At 40.7% G+C, this 18,180-nt stretch overlaps 2 protein-coding genes across 2 annotated transcripts; one reads left to right on the plus strand and one right to left on the minus strand.

The window, feature by feature from the left end:
* Window positions 1–295: 295 nt before the first annotated feature.
* On the minus strand, window positions 296–11,702 carry serinc3 (serine incorporator 3). Its single transcript, XM_071902800.2, has 10 exons — window positions 11,425–11,702; window positions 8,071–8,232; window positions 7,290–7,483; window positions 6,079–6,158; window positions 5,780–5,917; window positions 5,465–5,634; window positions 5,143–5,233; window positions 4,359–4,560; window positions 2,790–3,020; window positions 296–1,831 (listed from the first exon to the last, which is right to left on the minus strand). Exons 1-10 carry the CDS (start codon window positions 11,461–11,463, stop codon window positions 1,693–1,695), a joined length of 1,446 nt encoding a protein of 481 aa, XP_071758901.1. The 5' UTR covers window positions 11,464–11,702; the 3' UTR covers window positions 296–1,692.
* Window positions 11,703–14,117: 2,415 nt separating this feature from the next.
* Window positions 14,118–15,397, plus strand: LOC139914471 (fibronectin type III domain-containing protein 11-like). Its single transcript, XM_071902797.2, has 2 exons — window positions 14,118–14,240; window positions 14,591–15,397. The coding sequence occupies exons 1-2, from the start codon at window positions 14,118–14,120 to the stop codon at window positions 15,395–15,397; spliced, it is 930 nt and encodes a 309-aa protein (XP_071758898.1).
* Window positions 15,398–18,180: the final 2,783 nt, after the last annotated feature.

Raw genomic sequence — 18,180 nt, forward strand, 5'->3', positions numbered from 1 at the left:
AACATCATTAGATTTTCTGGCATTAAATTGTTCAAATTTTAAGATAATGATTATTGTTACAAATATAAGCTATAATCGGCAGCCTCAATACAAGAACATTGGTATTGACCTTAAAACCCCACATCTGTGGAACCCTAGAGAATATCTATTTTAATGGACAGTATCTGTGTTGACAGATAATGACAGCCAGTAACTTAGTGCATGAACTGTATGTCTTGCCAGTCTAGGTGTAATATACAGGTATTGGATACATGCACAGTAGGCCAAATCATGATGAAATCATGACAAAAGTCAGTTGAAAATCAGTATGTCTTTATTCTTCCAAATCAGTCTTTCTGAACAGTTACAGCTAAATAGAAAGTGCAGCATCACAACTCACAGCTAATCACATAGTAACTACCGTATATCTATATGGCTTACAAGGCATTTGGTCAATACTGGTATCTCACAGAATTACAATTAGATGCATATACTTTAATATATTTCAACATTCAAATAACATTGGCAGTTATTACAAGTTCTGAGTGTATTTTAGATTTTCATTTAGGGTATGACTTTTAAGTTTATATATAAATACATTTGATTTGTAGAACGCAGAGAATGTCTAAATAATCTTTACCCATATCAGATTTAACCAAACATTTTACTTTTTTGGTACATTTTTTGTGACTGTTCTTCAGTTCTGTCACTATGTATGGATTTATTCTAGAACCTGAAAATAACTATCACATCTCAAAGACACAAATATATTGAATATCCTGGGTGTACAAATATTTGGCAGAAACTTAAGTTGACTGTGAATCATACTTCAGAAATGTCATTTCTAACAGCACTGATTTACTACAATCATGTACTTACAATTGGTCTCAATTCAATATGTTAAAATATCCCAAAAATATACAGACATATAAGGCATTGAAAGGCATAGCAGCAAAATATATCAGTTTACTACCGTACAAGTAATAGAGTAACTTCACAAACTGACGCTCTCATTATAAATGCTGTATTGATAATTATTATTGATAATTATTTGTAATACTGGAATTTCTAAAGAAATGTGCGCAGCCTCAATTCACAGAACATCAATGGCTTGTGTACAAGTTTTTTTTTGCAACGTAAACTATAAAGCAGGAAATATCTGTAATGCATTCACACTCAAAAATAAAGCTGTATTTATGACAGTAATTCACGAACTGAAACAAGGGTTTTTTACTTTAATTTCAGCTCTATTGATGGAGTAAGGAAAAATTAATTGCTTTAGCTTGCTGAGAGCATGGAATTTCAAAATGCGATACAGTTGTTAGGTTTGACTTTGGACCTTGTGATGAACTCAGTGTTCACACAAATAAAAATGTACACAAACGTTATAAAAGGAATGTTTTTCCTCGTGGAATGTCTTTTGTGCTTCCATAGCAAATAAGTGATTGTCCTTATGATTGTCAAATTACTGGGCAGTTGCTACTATTATGCAATTACTACAATTAACGCTTACAGCAGCCTACATGGCACCTCCGACGCAGACCCAAGTTGTGAGCTAATTAAAACCATAAACAACGTAATGAAACTCCACCTACATGTATAAAACTTCAGTCCGTCTTGACAGTAGAATTTAGGCAATATGGTCAAGGTTTATGTAAAAAGTAAGAAAAGAACAGGTTTGTGGAGGATACAGTGAAGTCAGCTGGTCGGCGTTCAGCTGAAGTCTCGGTTGGTGAGGATCATGGGGGCCGCCAGGGTCCAGACGTACAGGGCCAAACACACCCAGCTGGAGGTGATCTTCACCCACACCGCTGGCCACTTACTGGTCATGGTACTGTAATCCGCCTCAGGGCTGCCGGGACCACAAAAAACAAATAAAAACAATTAGGGGTCAGTATTTATGAATGTTTTTTTTCATCATGTCACAGGTTGATTAAAGGCATCATCAGTTTCATGAACTGAAAGCATAAAAAGTTGATTGAAGAATTATCAATTCTGAATCGGCTATAGCCTAAATTTTGAATATAGCCTAGATTTTGAATGTAAATACTTCTATATATTGCTTGTCATGCTGCCATGTCAGTAGAGCTGTGACTGCCTTGTGGATGCAGGCTGGTGAGTAATATAGACCCAGCTGAGCTAGTTTGAACTTGTGTAAGGGAAAATACTTACTGAATTTGGGTGCTTTCTCCTAGTCTTACTCTTATACTGTGAAAATGAAATTCCTCCTTATGGGAGTTGTCTCTCACTATTGGTCAGTTAAGCATAACAACATTAAGTAGTGCTGGAGCATTTTGATGCCTCGTTGCCTGAATAACAGGACACATCTGAGAGTTTCAGCTGGTCTACTCCTACAGATGACCTTCTATCTTATCTCTTGGTGGTTTCAGACTGGTATGTTCATCACACACACACAGGACTTTAATTAGCTGCACATACACACATAATATGCTTACAATAGAAGTGAAAATTTCTCTCTCACACTGCATAAGGTGTAGGTGAAAAAGGGGTAGCATTATTTATTTATTTAATGAATTAATTTATTTTCACAATAAGGGTTGAGGCAAAAAGGAAATGCAAAGACATACTTGAAATCTCAGTTGCGTGACTTTGGGAAACGCCTTGTGAAATGAACAAATATCTTGAAGAATAACTTCATACTTAGCGCTACTACTGTATATGCTTTTGGGAAAGCCACTCCAGTTCTTGAAAGTCTTTCCATGTTTTCTGGTGGATATGTTTTTTTTTTTTTTTTTAATTTTGCTTGAAATTTGGATAGAAACAGTGTGTTGGAAGGGGCGAGTACTGACCTGTACCAGTTGGTGAGAGTCATCATGATGTAGAGCGAGGCCAGGAACAGCATGAAGTGGAAGAAGGAGTAGCTGTACTGGACCATGTCCCTCTCATTGTCCTCCACCCGCCTGGGTCCGCTCGCCTCCTCTGATAAGTCTGAGCTGCTGCAGCTGCTCTCAGCCAGAATGGCCGAATCTTTGGAGGCCATGGTCAGCTTGTTCACCTGGCTGGTGTTGGACGAACGAATGCTGTGACAAAAACAGGAACAAAATAGATATGTCCGATTAGAAACAGACCATCTCTTCACTGATACATCGGATACATTTTGTGTTTGGATAATGTCAGCTTGTTAACTAGTTAACCATTGTATCTGGTCAGGTTACTATCACTGTTTTGCTGTAAACGCATCTGATTTATACAGTAGCTAATGTTATGTGGCTAGTAGCTAGTAGTGGCTAGTAGTTGCATGTTAGCATTAACTATATGAGCCTGCTGGCTAGCTAGCTAACAGTTTGTTCAGGTTAACAGAGCTGACTCTTCTCAAGCTACAACTCAGAGTGTTTCGGAGTAGAGACTAGAGCTAAAGACAAGACAGTTTACTGTGTCACAGTAACCTACATTTGGAAACCTTATCAGACTATTTAATTTTTAAGGAGAACGTTCCTGTATGGATCCAGACCCATGGCTTCAATCTTTTTTCAGATATCCCTCTTTTTCGAGGCTTGTTGTTATATATTTGGACATTATTTGCACATAGCCAATTCTGATGAAAATGGATTCTGGCACGACTTCACCTACTGACAAGGTGCATGGAATGAGCAGGTAACACTGGAAAAGAGTAGATTCCAGCAACACTTGCAGTACTGGAAACAAACGTTTATTAGCAAAACCAACGCGTTTCAGTTCATGGCCTTCATCGGGGTTTATGACACAATATGTCTAAAAGCATAGACATAGATGTCACTACCTTGAGGCAGTGACATCTGCCTCAAGGTTCGATGTGTTGCATTCTGAGATGCTTTTCTGCTCACCAAAGTTGTAAAGAGGTTATCTGAGTTACTGTTGCCTTTCTATCAGCTCGAACCAGTCTGGCCATTCTCCTCTGACCTCTGCCATCAACAAGGCATTTTCGCCCAGAGAACTGCCGCTCACTGGATATTTTCTCTTTTTCGGACATTTCTCTGTAAACCCTAGAGATGGCTGTGCGTGAAAATCCTAGGAGATCAGCAGTTTCTGAATTACTCAAACCAGCCCGTCTGGTACCAACAACCATGCCACGTTCAAAGTCACTTAAATCACCTTTCTTCCCCATTCTGATGCTTGGTTTGAACTTCAGCAGATCGTCTTGACCATGTCTACATGCCTAAATGCATTGAGTTGCTGCCACGTGATTGGCTGATTAGATATTTGTGTTAACAAGCAGTTGAACAGATGTATCTAATGAAGTGGCCGGTGAGTGTATATATATATATATATAAATAAGCACACTAAAATCAACCAATAGAACAAGAAACAGTGGACATAACATAACATAAATTCTCCAATGATTGCTCCCAGTCCATCCCATCCAAAGGGACGAACCCTACCTGGAGTAGAGGATGCACAGGACAAATATAGCAAGTCCTACGATGTTCTGGGCATCCCACCACTGCAGGTAAGGGGCCGTCAGGACGGGTTCCTCGGTGCCGATGATCACCACGGCCGTCTGGTTCTCCATCTCCAGAGGGGCCAGTGTGGGGGCAGCGATCTGCTGGAAGATGCTCAGCAGGCTGGGGTTACATGTCCGGTCTGATGGGGTGGAGGGGTAGACGCCCCCATGGGAGAGAGTGGGGGGAAAAAATGCTAAATGTTTGAATTTACAGCTCAGTGTTTAAGCTGGACTGGTGGTAGAGTATTGATTCTATTAGAAAATATATGAAACGTGGGCCTCATGCGGATGCATTCTTAACTTTCTTTTACATGCCTTTAATACTCCCGCTTGAGAAAAATGCATGCAAGAACGAGACGTGACATTCGTGAAACTGGCTTGAAAATCATATTTAAACCGTTCCATATCAACAGTGATGCTTTTTGTATTTTTTTCACAGTCTATGGGGGAATGAATTAACTAGAGCTTGTTGCAGTGCTGTGGGACAGTTTTGAGCTGTAGCCCTTTGAAGATTTAAGTGTCTGCCATAAGCTCTCAATGGAGTCAAATAGTAGCCAATGAATTTTGAAAAGCAGAAACTGTGTCTGTTTGGTAGGTACAATATGAACATCACATCTTTGTTTAGGCGTGTTTCTTGCATGAGGCTAACAGACTCTATTCTTTCAGAGTCTTTAAATGCATCATTACTTTACATATTTCAAGCAAACAGCAAAAGCTCTTACCGGGCTCATTGGTCATGGCAGACCAGGTCAGATACATGGTGTACAAGGTGATGATGGAGGACTGTAGCAGACCTGATCGTGGTTGAGATTCCTGGGGACACATACAGATTGATACGGACAGATTGGTCCTCATTTGGAAGTCCAACAAGAGATATTCCAACAATTTACCCATCATAGAGATAATCACAATATGACATTTTGTCTATTTCATGCACCACTACTGCGCAGGGCAAAACAACCCTAGTCTGTTGATTCAATGGAGTGAATACTTGTAATCTATGAAGAAATCCCTCATATTGAAAAGGTAGTTTCTGTCTTGTACCTGTATTTTAGGCAGGACAGAGATCACAGAGGCGCCGACGCACAGCAACATGTTGAAGCTGATGAAGAACTTGTTGATGAGGCAACCCTCAGGCTTAGTGTAGAAGACGAAGAACAGCACCACAGCAATAAACGACATGATGTAGTTGAAGATCGTTACCACCATCAACGCTAAAAAATACAGAGCAGAATAAAGTAAACATCATATAAACTTATTTGATTCCCACTGGGACCACCGAACCCTGAATCACATCTCTCGCACACACACCCCTTAACAAAGCGGTTCAGTGTCTTATCCAGAGTCTGAATGACCGACCTGCATACCAGCCCCTGCCGTTGCCCGTCTCCATCTTGTCCACCCAGGACTCGTTCCAGGAGTGGGCGAAGTCCACCAGCAGCACCAGCTGGATCAGAATGAAGAAGAAAGCTCCAGCGATGCCCACTCCAAACCATACTGCAACAACAGAGGCAGGTCAAGGAACACAGTACACACTCACACAGTGAATTCATCGTTTATCATGTATAATCCAAACTTGGATGTTTTGTTCTGAATTACCAAGGAAAACTTAAAAATGAATTGTTTGTTTGATGAAAATAAAAATATTAAATTCTTACTTTGAGTAAAAGGCCCCTCTGGAATGTAAAAGGCACCGACTGTAACTGCCACCATGGCAGCAATCTTAAAGAACCAAAATCTGGGGGGAACAAATTGTGAAACACATATGCATGTAAATTTAGAATTTAGTATAAACTGAAGCAAGTAATCAATAATTCAAGGAAAGGTCTGTGTCTTTCCAAAAAGGTTTATTATATGTGCACGGAGAAAGAAAGATACAAGCTCTTTGTTTGAATAGTGAAGCAGAAAAAAAGGATATAAGTGTGATTTTCAGTGCAAAGACAAGGAGTGGATAGAGGATTGAAAATGTACCAATTGGGGTACTGTGTGTGAGTTTCACATGTCCTTGACTTTCTGATAAAGACAGGAACAAAACACAAAGATGTGCTAGACAAGTTGCATGAAAGATTCAGTACTTTTCCACTCTACAAAAAAATACACACTAAAGAAAGAAGTATATACTTAATGCATATAAATGATTAAAGCTTAATTTCTTCCACAGTAAATAAATAATATATGTGATTTAAAATATTATGGTGCTTGTTATATATGTTTTTCTATAGTCAGTGTATCAAAAGCATATCTGCTCAGTCACCCACACACACACAGAATTCCCAAAGCATTTCTTCTATGCACAGCACTGAAAGTCATTTGACAGTCAAATGGCAAAAAACAAGAGAATCTTCCATAGCAAGATTGTGTTCTGCATGCTGAACCAATTTCAATCGGTTATTAGTCTACCTCCCTCCCAGATCTTATTAGTCATACAAAATCTATTCAAAAGGTTCATCATGTGACTATGCCACATACACCCTTGCAATCTGTCACATTTTGAAATCTGCTCCTTCGAGCTTTCAAATCCACACTCCCAGGTTGAGACATTTCACTTTCGACATTTCACTTTTAGAGAAAGGAGCTTTGGACCGGAAGCCAATTTGAATTGCTGGGCATGCTGGGAAAGTGTATGTGGGTAAAGTGAATGAATTACACACTGTCCTACCAGTGCTGAGGTGTCTTTGATCATAGCACTTTTTTTTTTTTTTTTACCATCTAAGACAACTGTCTCCAATGTCATTCTTAGGAGGGAATAGGTCTAAATCTTTTAATCAAATAATAGGTGGGCAATACTGATAAAAAACGCATGCTCAACTAAAGCCATCCTGGATAAATAGAGGTTAAAAATATACAGGACCTGGTGATCAGTGCTTACCCATTATGGATGGCGGCGCGGGGGTCTCTGCTGTTCTTGACGTTAATCATAGTGATGGCAAACGCCAGGAAGCACATGCCCATGCCAAAGCACACCCGGTACACGGCCTTGTAGCCCACGAACATTTCGCAGTTGACGTCAGCTTGCAGACCAGGGATAGAAGAGCCGGCACCTTCTTCACAGAAGCCCGGAATCTACGGTAAATCACAGGAATGAACATTTCAATCTATATGCCTATCTATATTCAATCAGTCAACATGGTCCAGCTGAGGAGGATCTTCACTTCATGGGGTTTTGAGCGTGCAGTATTGGATTGCGTTAACCATATCAGATTATACACTATGTCTCTTTGCGGATTAGGCTTCGCTTTGAAACGACACCCATATGTTGATTGATTTTCTTTCCTCTTAAATCTTATTTTTCTAGTCTCGCTTTTATGTCTTTTATCCTATTATCTTCACTATTATATTTTTATTTCACCGCCTATTACTCTATAAGTCTCTTTTCAGGCGGTGCCTTTTTGTTTTTACTTGCTTGTGCTACACAAATAAAACATATTAATATCATCATTATTATTTTCTCATCCGGTTTTATCAAGCGGAGGCATTTCAGAACGTTCTCGTTACTTTCACCGTTCAACAGGCCAAACATAAGCGAGTGAGTCACCGTTTTGAGCAAAAAAAAAAAGCTAAAATATGAAGCTACAAAGTGACTCATTCTTGTCACGCCGCCCCAATGTTCTCGCTCGACTGCGCGTCCACGCCGTCGGGCAAATATGTACCCGTTTGAGCTGCTGATCCACGCCTGGCGACAGCATGATGCAGGCGATGACGGTCCCTAGCAGCAGGATGAAGGCGTAGATGACTCTGGTCACCGTGGAGTTCCTGCTGTTCGGACAGCATCTGCACATCAGACACGTAGCGCTGCTGCACAGGCACGGCACCTGGGGAGAGACAAAAGCACACATCCACCGTCTGAAAAACAAATTCCAGCAAAGACAGGTAACACAAGGCCTGGTCGTCTGATTCCCTGACACCTGTACTTTCAAATGAGGGGAATGATAAGGACTCCTGCATCCTGACAGTTGAGAGCATGTGTAGGCTTACAGGGAGTATTTAAATCAGTGATATAATGAGGTGCAAGGCCATGTAATGCCTTATAAGTGTAGGACTTTATAATCACAAGTCACATCTTTACAGGAAACCAGTATAGAGAGACCAGGATGTTTGTGGTTTCTGGTGTGCATATACTTGGGCTAGGAGAAGAAACACCTAATCCTGCAGATATTTCTGATGTGAAAACATGTTGTTTTGAATATGGCCTTCATGTTGCTGTTCAGCTCTCTCACAAAGCCAGAAACCTTGAATCGACTTAAAGCTGCACATGGCAAGATTTGTATGTGAAAAGGAATCTGTTTTACCAGCCAAAATTACTGAGTGTTTCTATAGTGTTCTATAGTGTTGTCAGTTATGAACCTGATAACGTTAGCCAATCCCTCACGGGCTCCTTTACCATCCTTCTCCAGTCATTGTCAAAGGAGCAGCTACAGGTTCTTTGGTTTCTGGCTGTGGGAGCAGTGTTTTCTTTATAGCCTATTCATTTAGTTGTGGTGCCCCCCCACAGGTGGAAAATTGCCCTTGCAGCTAGAAAGATGCAATTTAGATCAGATGAAACTTTAATGATCGCCGTGGGGAAACTGGGTCATCGCAGCAGCAGAGAATAAGATATAGATAAGACACATTGTGAGTCCTGAAGGTAAAAAAAACAAATTACAGCAAAAATATCACAACAACATAATGAAAGTTCATAATCTGGTATTACTGTACACCCAAAAGAAATAACATTTACCATTGTAATTACAGCACACTTGTCCAAATATTGTGACACACATATCTATAAAAGAGCCATTCTCAAACTGCAACACCTACTGAAACTGATCCTGGAAAGGGCCCAGGAGCGAACCAAATTACCACCACCACATCTACAAAAAGTTCTACAAGAAACACTATGTGGGAGGGAGACATTTGGATACACAAATATTGACTGTCCTAGACTGCAGGAACGACAGGAATTCTTAAATTGAGTGGTATTCCCCTTTAGAAAAGAACAGAAGGTAAGTCCAAGGCCTAGATAAGTTTCACTTTCATGTAAAAGAAACAGCACAGCCATCGACTCAAATGGCCTGTGAATTAGCTGCTATCTACACAGCTCCAAATGTGTCCCTCCGCTGCGTTGTGACTTGAGTGGAGAGATAAGGCGGCCTGGAAGATTGTAAACAAGTTAATACCCCAGACAGACAGGCAAGGTCAGCTTAGTACAAACCAGGCACTAGGCTTTGGTAATGTGTGCCACATAACATCCAGCTAGCACATGACCAAACATGTCATGCTTGGATCAGTCCTGACCTAAAACCTGGGCCAGCTGAATCAAGAGGCCAGCAGCTAGAACCAGGGCTAGTTTATATATAGACTATATTAACCATAAAACTGTTATGTTTGTGCATCTGAATCCCTGCTAGGAGCTGAGTGTTGTTCCCATAGGCCCTTTGGATGGTTTTGAACTCAACCTGCACATTTGTCACTTCTGTTTTATCATTTTATACGTGCAAATAAATAAACTAAACCAAACTAAACCCCCAGCAATGACTTGGTGTAAAATCTAGTGGAGCATAGTCATCATCCCATGCATTTTTCTACTTGTGGGCGTTGAGCCTTGACAATCCTTTATCAACAAGGACAAAGAGAGGAGAGAGGAAAAGCAGTATAAAGTATGTGTGCTGCCGGCACAAAGGGCCTTAAACTGACCTTTCATCCTCATATAACTGTGCAAGTTGTTCTAGTCGCATTTGATTCATATAAACGTAACAGAGGTGGCCTTATAATCAATCAAAGAATATAGAGTAATCCACAGTAATCCAGTATCACTTTCAACTCAAACCCTAACCTCTTACATAAAATGCATCATCTCCCAAACTCTATATTGTTCCACATAAATGTATGCTGGTGTTACTACCTGTCTCCATAATGTTGACTAAACCTTTTTCTGAACATAGCAGTTGTTTTGGTATTATGACAAAGCAACAAAGCAGAGTTAATCCAATTAATCACGTGTAAACAGATGACCAAGTGTGTTATTAACCCTTTGCTGTGGGTTCAAGGTGTGACTACAGGCCTACATGTTAGGCATATACTGGACTCTACACTTCTAACGGCCAACATATTTAACAGGGTTCAGTAGTTAACTTAATCTATCAAGGTGCTCCTGTAACAAAGTCCAGCACTGTAAATTGGATAGATACATACATCGGCTAGAAAAAACAACAACAAAACAGACAGAAATCTATAAGGATAGGCTTCGAAAAATGAAACGCGAATAAGCCTGATAGTTAACGAGTAACGATGTTTGCTTTAAGTAGCATATGGACAACAATCAAAAACTTATTCATCAATAATTATTAGCCTATATCCATCTTCAACCACTGAAGATGACCCAATGCGTTGCGTTTACTTTTGCAAGGCGAGAAAATCACGCCAATCTCCATTCTAAAATCTGGCTAATTAAGGTGGCCTTGCATATCGGCACGCATGCATGCATCGTAAAACATGATTGAAGACCTCTTCTGAAGTGTTAGGTTCCAATAGTAAATTCGGCATAAATATAATTAATCCAACAGGTCCTTTTCAATAAAATGTCAACCATTAGAATTGGTTCGCCTGCTATTCCCACAACATTTTCCCACTAAAACACTCTATGGTGGGCGGTAGTGAGCAGCGTGAATCAATTCAATAGAAGTAAAAAACAAAAAATAGAAATAAGTGCTGCTTGGTGGATCAGGTATATGCCGAATTCTCCAGTAAACCCTAATGATTGGTGAAAACGTTATAAGTCATGTTAAATGCATTTAATAAGCCGATAAGCAAGGAAAAACTAAATCGCGAGATTTTTTGAATGGAAGTACTTTCTCTCCATACAAGAGAGAACGGCGCGTCGAGGCTATAGGCTGTGGGGATATAACCTGTTGCTTACTCCTCATGACATCACCCTATCTTGCAATCTTAACGAACAATATTCGGTCTGTTTAAAACTAGCTGATATTAAATGCCACACACATCATATTTGCTAAAGCAGAACGTACCCAGCTTGCGACAGAAAAGGCCCCCAGAACAGCTCCCATGACTGTCCTGTTTCGGTGCAGAAGCGGACAGTCTCTAAATCCGTTTTCTTCCTCCCGTTACTTCTCTGTCCCTCCAGGTTGGATTCCAACCGTAAATACAGGAAGAATCAAATGTTTCAACTTTCAGAGAACTAAACAGGACACAAATAACATAGTCAACAGTTACTGTAGCCCACTATATGTGAGTACAGTGAGTGTATTACTTCCTTCGTCAACCTGTGGTGCTCAATCGTGTCTTCCCGTATGATTTTTCTCCAGTGCGTCATGCAGGATGATGTCATTACGTTGAGATAACTGTACAGTCTGAATGTATGAACAGAACTGTACCACATTGTTGCATTCAGGTGCTCCTCATAAGCTCGCGCATTCGAGGGATTTTCAGATATAATAATAAAGGTGTTTTTTGGTGGCTGTTTTATTGCCGCAGCGGCGGAATGAGGATGGAAAAATGCGCGTCAGGCATGTATTCGATGTTTAGTTAAGTTTAGGGCTGTGAAAATTAATTTGAAGTGTTTTGTTCATTTTGAATATTTGATTTATTTAAATCTATGTTTTTGGTACTATAGTAGGACAGGTGTGTGGGGCGGGCATGCAGCCAGGAAGGGGCGGGCATATGATTATAACACCTGTCTTTGTTATTGTGTGGCGGTTCTTTGTAGGAACCGTTTGTGTGTTCAGATGCTGTTTTCTGATGCGTGTGCCTCAAATGGGAAGCGCACAAAATGTCTAACTTACTCCCAAAGGCTTGGCATTCTATATTGAAAGCTGTCAGGAAACAAGTAGGTTAAAATACAAACAAGGTGCAATGTGCATGGAAAAACTTAATGTTTTCATGGAATCAAGTGCATGATTCTTTGCTGAACTTTGCCTCAAGATGAAGTTGTGAGGCAGTCAACGGTTTCAAGCAAAAATGACACTGTTCTGTGCTTTTATTGAAAAGGTAAAAGAATATACAACCCCATGATAATGAAAACCTTGACCTGAGTGTGGCAGATGTGGATGAAATCAGACCTGGGACAGTCAGAACGATATCTTGACCAGCATGCAAAGGCAAAATGATATTGCACTGATGATATTGCACTTTCTTGAACAATCCACCAGGGGGCAGCCAAGAGACATAGTGCGCAGCTGCCAACATCTTCCTCAATTCTCATGACCAAGGATATCAAAGAGCCAAGCAGTTACTCAAACAGCATTTTGGAAACGAACATAAAATTGCCTCTGTTTACATGGATAAGGTTTTAAACTGGAGGGTGTTAAAGCATTACAGGCATTTTCACTTTGCTGCAATGTAACTGCAATGTAACTTACAAGTCACGGTCCTGTTATCGAGCTTTTTCTGAATTGGTGCAACAGTGCATTCCTGCAACTTAATGTGACCAAAACAAAAGATATGTGTATTGATTTCAGGCGTCAACCCCATCTCCACCAGAGCACCAGGAGGTCAAAACTGTTGCCAATTACAAATATCTCGGCACCATGATAGACAACAAGCTGACCTTTGAATATAACACTGAGATGTTTTTTTTTTTTTTTTTACTGTAACTGATAGGCCTATGCTAGACCATAATATTGGTCATAATTTGAATGTATAAATATGCAAATCCAATGCAATTGAGTCATTATTATTTAGAATGTAATTGCAGAAAACCTTAATGAAACAGGGGGAAAATAATTATCAGGAGCAAACAAAGTCTACAGAAAACTGCAATCATGGCATCTTGATGGCTTCCCACATAGTGTTTTGTTTTTGTGTTGTTCTTGTAAGCAACTTTTATGTACATTTTGTCCTCCATGCTGCCCTCTTGGCCAGGTCTCTCTTGCAAAAGAGATGTTTAATCTCAGTGAGATTTACCTGGTTAAATAAAAGTTAAATGAATAAAATAAATAACATGAAAGTAGCAAAAAATCCTATTTACCATTTTTGGGGTCGTTCACGTGCGCTCAAGTAGCGGATATTTCCGCAGCACTTGAAGGCAACATAGGCTGCACATGAAGGCAACATAGGCAACATGACAGCTCTGTCATCCCGTAACCATGACGACAAACAGAAAAACCAAATTAACTATAAACAAAACTAAAACAAGATTGCAAGACAAGACTGCGGACACGTGGAAAAAGAGGTAAGCTAAATGATTTTTTGTATAAACGCTGGGTGTCATTTCGGCTCGTAATTCTAACTGACAGAAAATGATAATATAATGTTGAAAGTAATTAAGCAATATCACACGAGAGGGAGTGCTGTTGTACTGTATATCAGCCGTGTGATATTGACCTCGAGTGTGATATTGCTTTTATACAACAGTTGTATAAACAAAGCTATTCATTAAGTAATGGTAATTTGAGACAACAGATAATTTGTGTCTGTTATTTGTCTCCGCCAACAAAAACAGTTCCCTCAGGATTCCACTACCAAGTGTTGCCAAGCAACAGGTAAACTGTTTCCCGACTGTAAGCTAGCTAGCTACTTTTAGGTTAGCACAGACGATTTCAGCTTACTTTCTTCACAATCTTCCGCCTCGGCCGACCGTTCATAATTAAGGTCAAATGTAACGTGTGATTGACAGCTATGCATGTATCATACAGTCACAGAGAAAAGAGTCAAGCTGGCGTCCTCAAGCTCAGATGACTGTGGGTGGCAGCACCCCACGAAGATGAACAGCGGCAGTAGCGGTGACAGTGGCCAGACGGGGAACGATGGCCAGGAGGCCAACATTAACCTCCGAGCCCAAATGCTACAGCTTCTCTCCACCAGGCTTAGCAACTACTCCATCAAGGTAGGTAGACCAAAATGTAGAGCTAGCATGTACAAGCCATGTAAAGCTGTCATATACTACAGTATTAATGCTGTATAATATTATGTTGTAAATAAGAGCTGGGCCTCTTGTGATCATAGGAGAAATTAACTGAGCGTGGGAGAGCTGCAGTTTGCAGTTCTACCTTTAAGCAAGACAATTAAACCTTTCACAAACCTTCAAGGCGCATGGCAGACCCAGCGCTCCTCTGAAATGTGTATGGTGTCTGAGGGATAGTCTGTGAAGGATTAGTCGTATAGCAGAACACATAGCTAACACATCCTTCTCACATCTAACACATTCTTCTCAAATTGCTTTGATGTATTTTCAAGGTTATCCAGAACCAACTAGACCTCATGCGCAAGAGCTCCTTTTACCTGGAAATACAGCACCATGATTTGCCCCCACCTGCAGACCGACAGCAGGTCCAGCAGCCTTTGTGTATGTCCAACGAGACATTGTTGGCTCTCATTGACCACCGGAGGCTGAACCGTATGCTGAAGTGTGCCAGCGACCATGTGAAGCTCCGGATCACCCTACTGGATGAGCTCTACATACAGATTATCAAGGACTGTGAGGAGCTGGGGGCCTTCATCAACCAACGCGACCCAGGTCTGGTGGATGGCAACACCCAGCGCGCCATGCAGGACAAGCTCCTGCAAGTTCATGAGGCCCTGAATGAGTTTGACAACAGGCTGAAACCCGGCCCGCTGTATATGAAGCACAAGCTCATCCCCCACACAGGTAACATCCCACCGCCAGAGATCAGCCTGTCACTGGCCATCAAGAAGCCAGTGATGTTTGACAGGTTCAAGTCGTACACAACATCCAGCAGCGCGGAGCTGCACTGGGCAATCGCCAGTCAGGAGCCTCAGGGCGAGGCCACGGAGTTCGAGATCCACTTCAAGATCCTCCGCCCAACCACTGCTGATCAGGGCGAGTTTGGGACAGTGACCTGCAGTTCCTACAGCACACAGATCGCCAACTTGATCCCGGGCAGGTCCTACCAGTTCTCTGTCAAGAGAGTAGATGACTACACCTTGGTCTATGCAATGTGGATCGAGACCATGATCCTGGACACCAAGGCTGTTTCCACAGGCTCCGAACATGGATGCAAGAAGAGGATGCTTCCCTGGTAGAATGCATGGAGAGTGCAGAGAATGCAAAGCCTATATCGACAAAGAAAAATATATCTGACTTTATATTTTATTGCAAATAAAAGAGCTTTCTGGATTTCTTGCATTTCTTGTCATTAATCAGACATTCACAAAGAGCTGTTTACTGCTAAGAATGTGTTGGCGGGCTTTGACACAATCAGCGCTCATTTGTATACTGGTTTCAACTGCAAGAGGAACAACGCCACATCTGGAAGGGAACTTCTGTCTCCTCATTTTCAGTGCCAGCAGAAGACCTTTTAAAAAGACAGTATGTTGTCAGTATGTTGTCAGTAGGTTTATTACTTTGTGGCTTGTTGATCTGCTCATACCACTTCTGCTCCTCATGTTGGGCGAAGGCATATTCAAAATCTCAAAAATTTCGGGGAGTACAACCTGTCAGTGAGTCATATTATGGTTCTAAAAAAGGCTTTTACAGAATGCATATTTATTAATTTTTCTTTGTATTTGCCAGCTCAGCGGCCCATAAAAATACATGCTTGCAAAGTCTGTTATCAGACATTTTACACAACATCTGCCAGTTGTTGAAAATACATAGCCTCTGGCAGTGTCATGTAGTTTTCCAGCCCATATCTCCATGAGTTGCAGCATTTGGGGTGTATGTCTCTACTCTCAGATTGTAGCGACATGCACGATTAAAAACAGCATTGAGTCTTTTTTTTTTAACCCCACACCGCTGCCCCATATGTTAGGGATAGGGAGAACCACATTTAAACAACTTTGTGTAACACTGAAAAGGTAAAAATATGAAGAACAGATTTTGAGAGTTTGAAGAACAGATGGATTCCTGAAATGGACAACTTTAGTTTTATGAACATTCATGTTTAGTCTCCCTTCCTCATACCATTTACAGACAAGGTCTAACATAATTCGTCTTCAGTTTCTGAAATGAGAGCTAGATGATCAGCATAAAGCAGGAAAAGTCGATAAAAGAACCCAAAGGTGCCTTTTCTTCTCTTCTTTCTACAGTCAATGATTGAGAACTCTGTTTTGTCAGCTATTATGTTGTTAGTTTCAGCCCAGTTAGGAATACGGATAAACAGAACACAACAAAACAGTGTATAGACAGATGATGTTACTGTAATAACGGGACTCTTTTATCCTTCCTTGATTTAGGAATAGGGCTGATAATAACCCCTTTTCCCCACGTCAGGGATCGCATTATGTAGGAAACAAGTAAGGAAGAAGCACATGTAGCCCAATCAGCATTGCTTTGCTTTAAGCATTGCTTTTAAACAAGTATTTGGATTTTCCTATGTTTTACAATCACAAATACTGCCTGCCATGTTATACTGTTAAGAAATTGCATCTTCATTATATGTTCATTACATCACCAAATGACCCTTAGTCTGTTCCATTCACATTGGTTCTGCATGCACTTGAATTTGAGGGACATAGTAATAGGTTAAAGGTGTAATATGTAGTTTTGGGCATGAAATTGTTCATTCAGAAAATTTAATAACAATATTCACTGATATACATTTTCATAACTAGTTATTAAAATATATCAATGTCTTTCAAATCAAATGTCTTTCCCAAAACTACATACTTCACCTCTACCTATATAGTTGTAGTTATTTATTTATTGTTATTTGATATCTGTGAATATGTACTCTTCCACTTCTTCCATGTAATATGCAACAATTGGCTCTTGGCAATTGGAGGAATTAGTAGAGAATCCACCACATCGCTCTCTCCTACTGCATCCACTCCCTCAATACAGTCTGGTGTGCTTCCACATCTACTGTTAAAGTCACCCATGATACAGAAAGGACCGAGCCCCTGGACTCTATACATATGGAGGCTCGCATAAAAATCAGAAACATCACCTTGACTAGTGGAGTTAGCAGAGGGAAGATAGCACACTGTGACCACGAAAACCTGATTGGAGTGGAGTTGTGACTTTGCTGTCAGATTAACCCAAACAACACCCTCCATAGAGTTTTCCAGGATATCACAATCATAATCAAGGCAGAACTGTTCACTGATGAATAGGTTGGAGCCCGATAGTGGAGTTTTGGCCAAACTGTCTATACAAAATTTGAATTTTCCAATGCAGTGAATGCAGTAAAAAGTGGAACTTCTCCAATGGCTAAATCTGTTGAGTCAGTTTCATTTTTTTTGGGCTAACCTTGACAGATAGAGTGGCACCACTGGATGGTCTCTAGGTGCTTGTGCTAGGTGCATTCATCAAACCACTTTACGTTTTACTTACCAAATTGTGTTTACAGAATCAGAGAACGGGTGGGAGAGAAAATCAGTGAAATATCAATATTTATATGCTGAAATAATATACATTTGTGTAGGGAACCCACTGACACACAAGGCAGGAGGAGCTCCGTAATGTCTACCTTCAGCTTTGAGGTCTATTGAACAACATGGACATTTGTGTGTGACATGCCTCGGTATAGTTAAGTCATGATTACATCAGAACGTGGACGACATCCAAGAGGGTGTGAGAACAACTTCATTAATGTCGCAATAGGCAACTTTACAGGATGTACGTGAATTGATGTTGCAACCACGAAGGACCGATGATGCTGAGATTTTGCCCAAGTTCCCTTTAGCAGGAAAGATTTGAAGCGCTGCAGGATATTAGCAGTGTTGCTTACAGCATAGTGTGCTGACTCAAAGGTTTATGCACAAAATATGACCCATTAATGCAAAAGGCATGAAATTGCTGCCCCCGCCTGAAGTCCAACCAGGTGACACCTATGGGCAAAGGGAACACTGGACTCTCCTGCAGC

Source organism: Centroberyx gerrardi, chromosome 5 (assembly GCF_048128805.1).
Source record: "Centroberyx gerrardi isolate f3 chromosome 5, fCenGer3.hap1.cur.20231027, whole genome shotgun sequence".
Taxonomy (NCBI): domain Eukaryota; kingdom Metazoa; phylum Chordata; class Actinopteri; order Beryciformes; family Berycidae; genus Centroberyx; species Centroberyx gerrardi.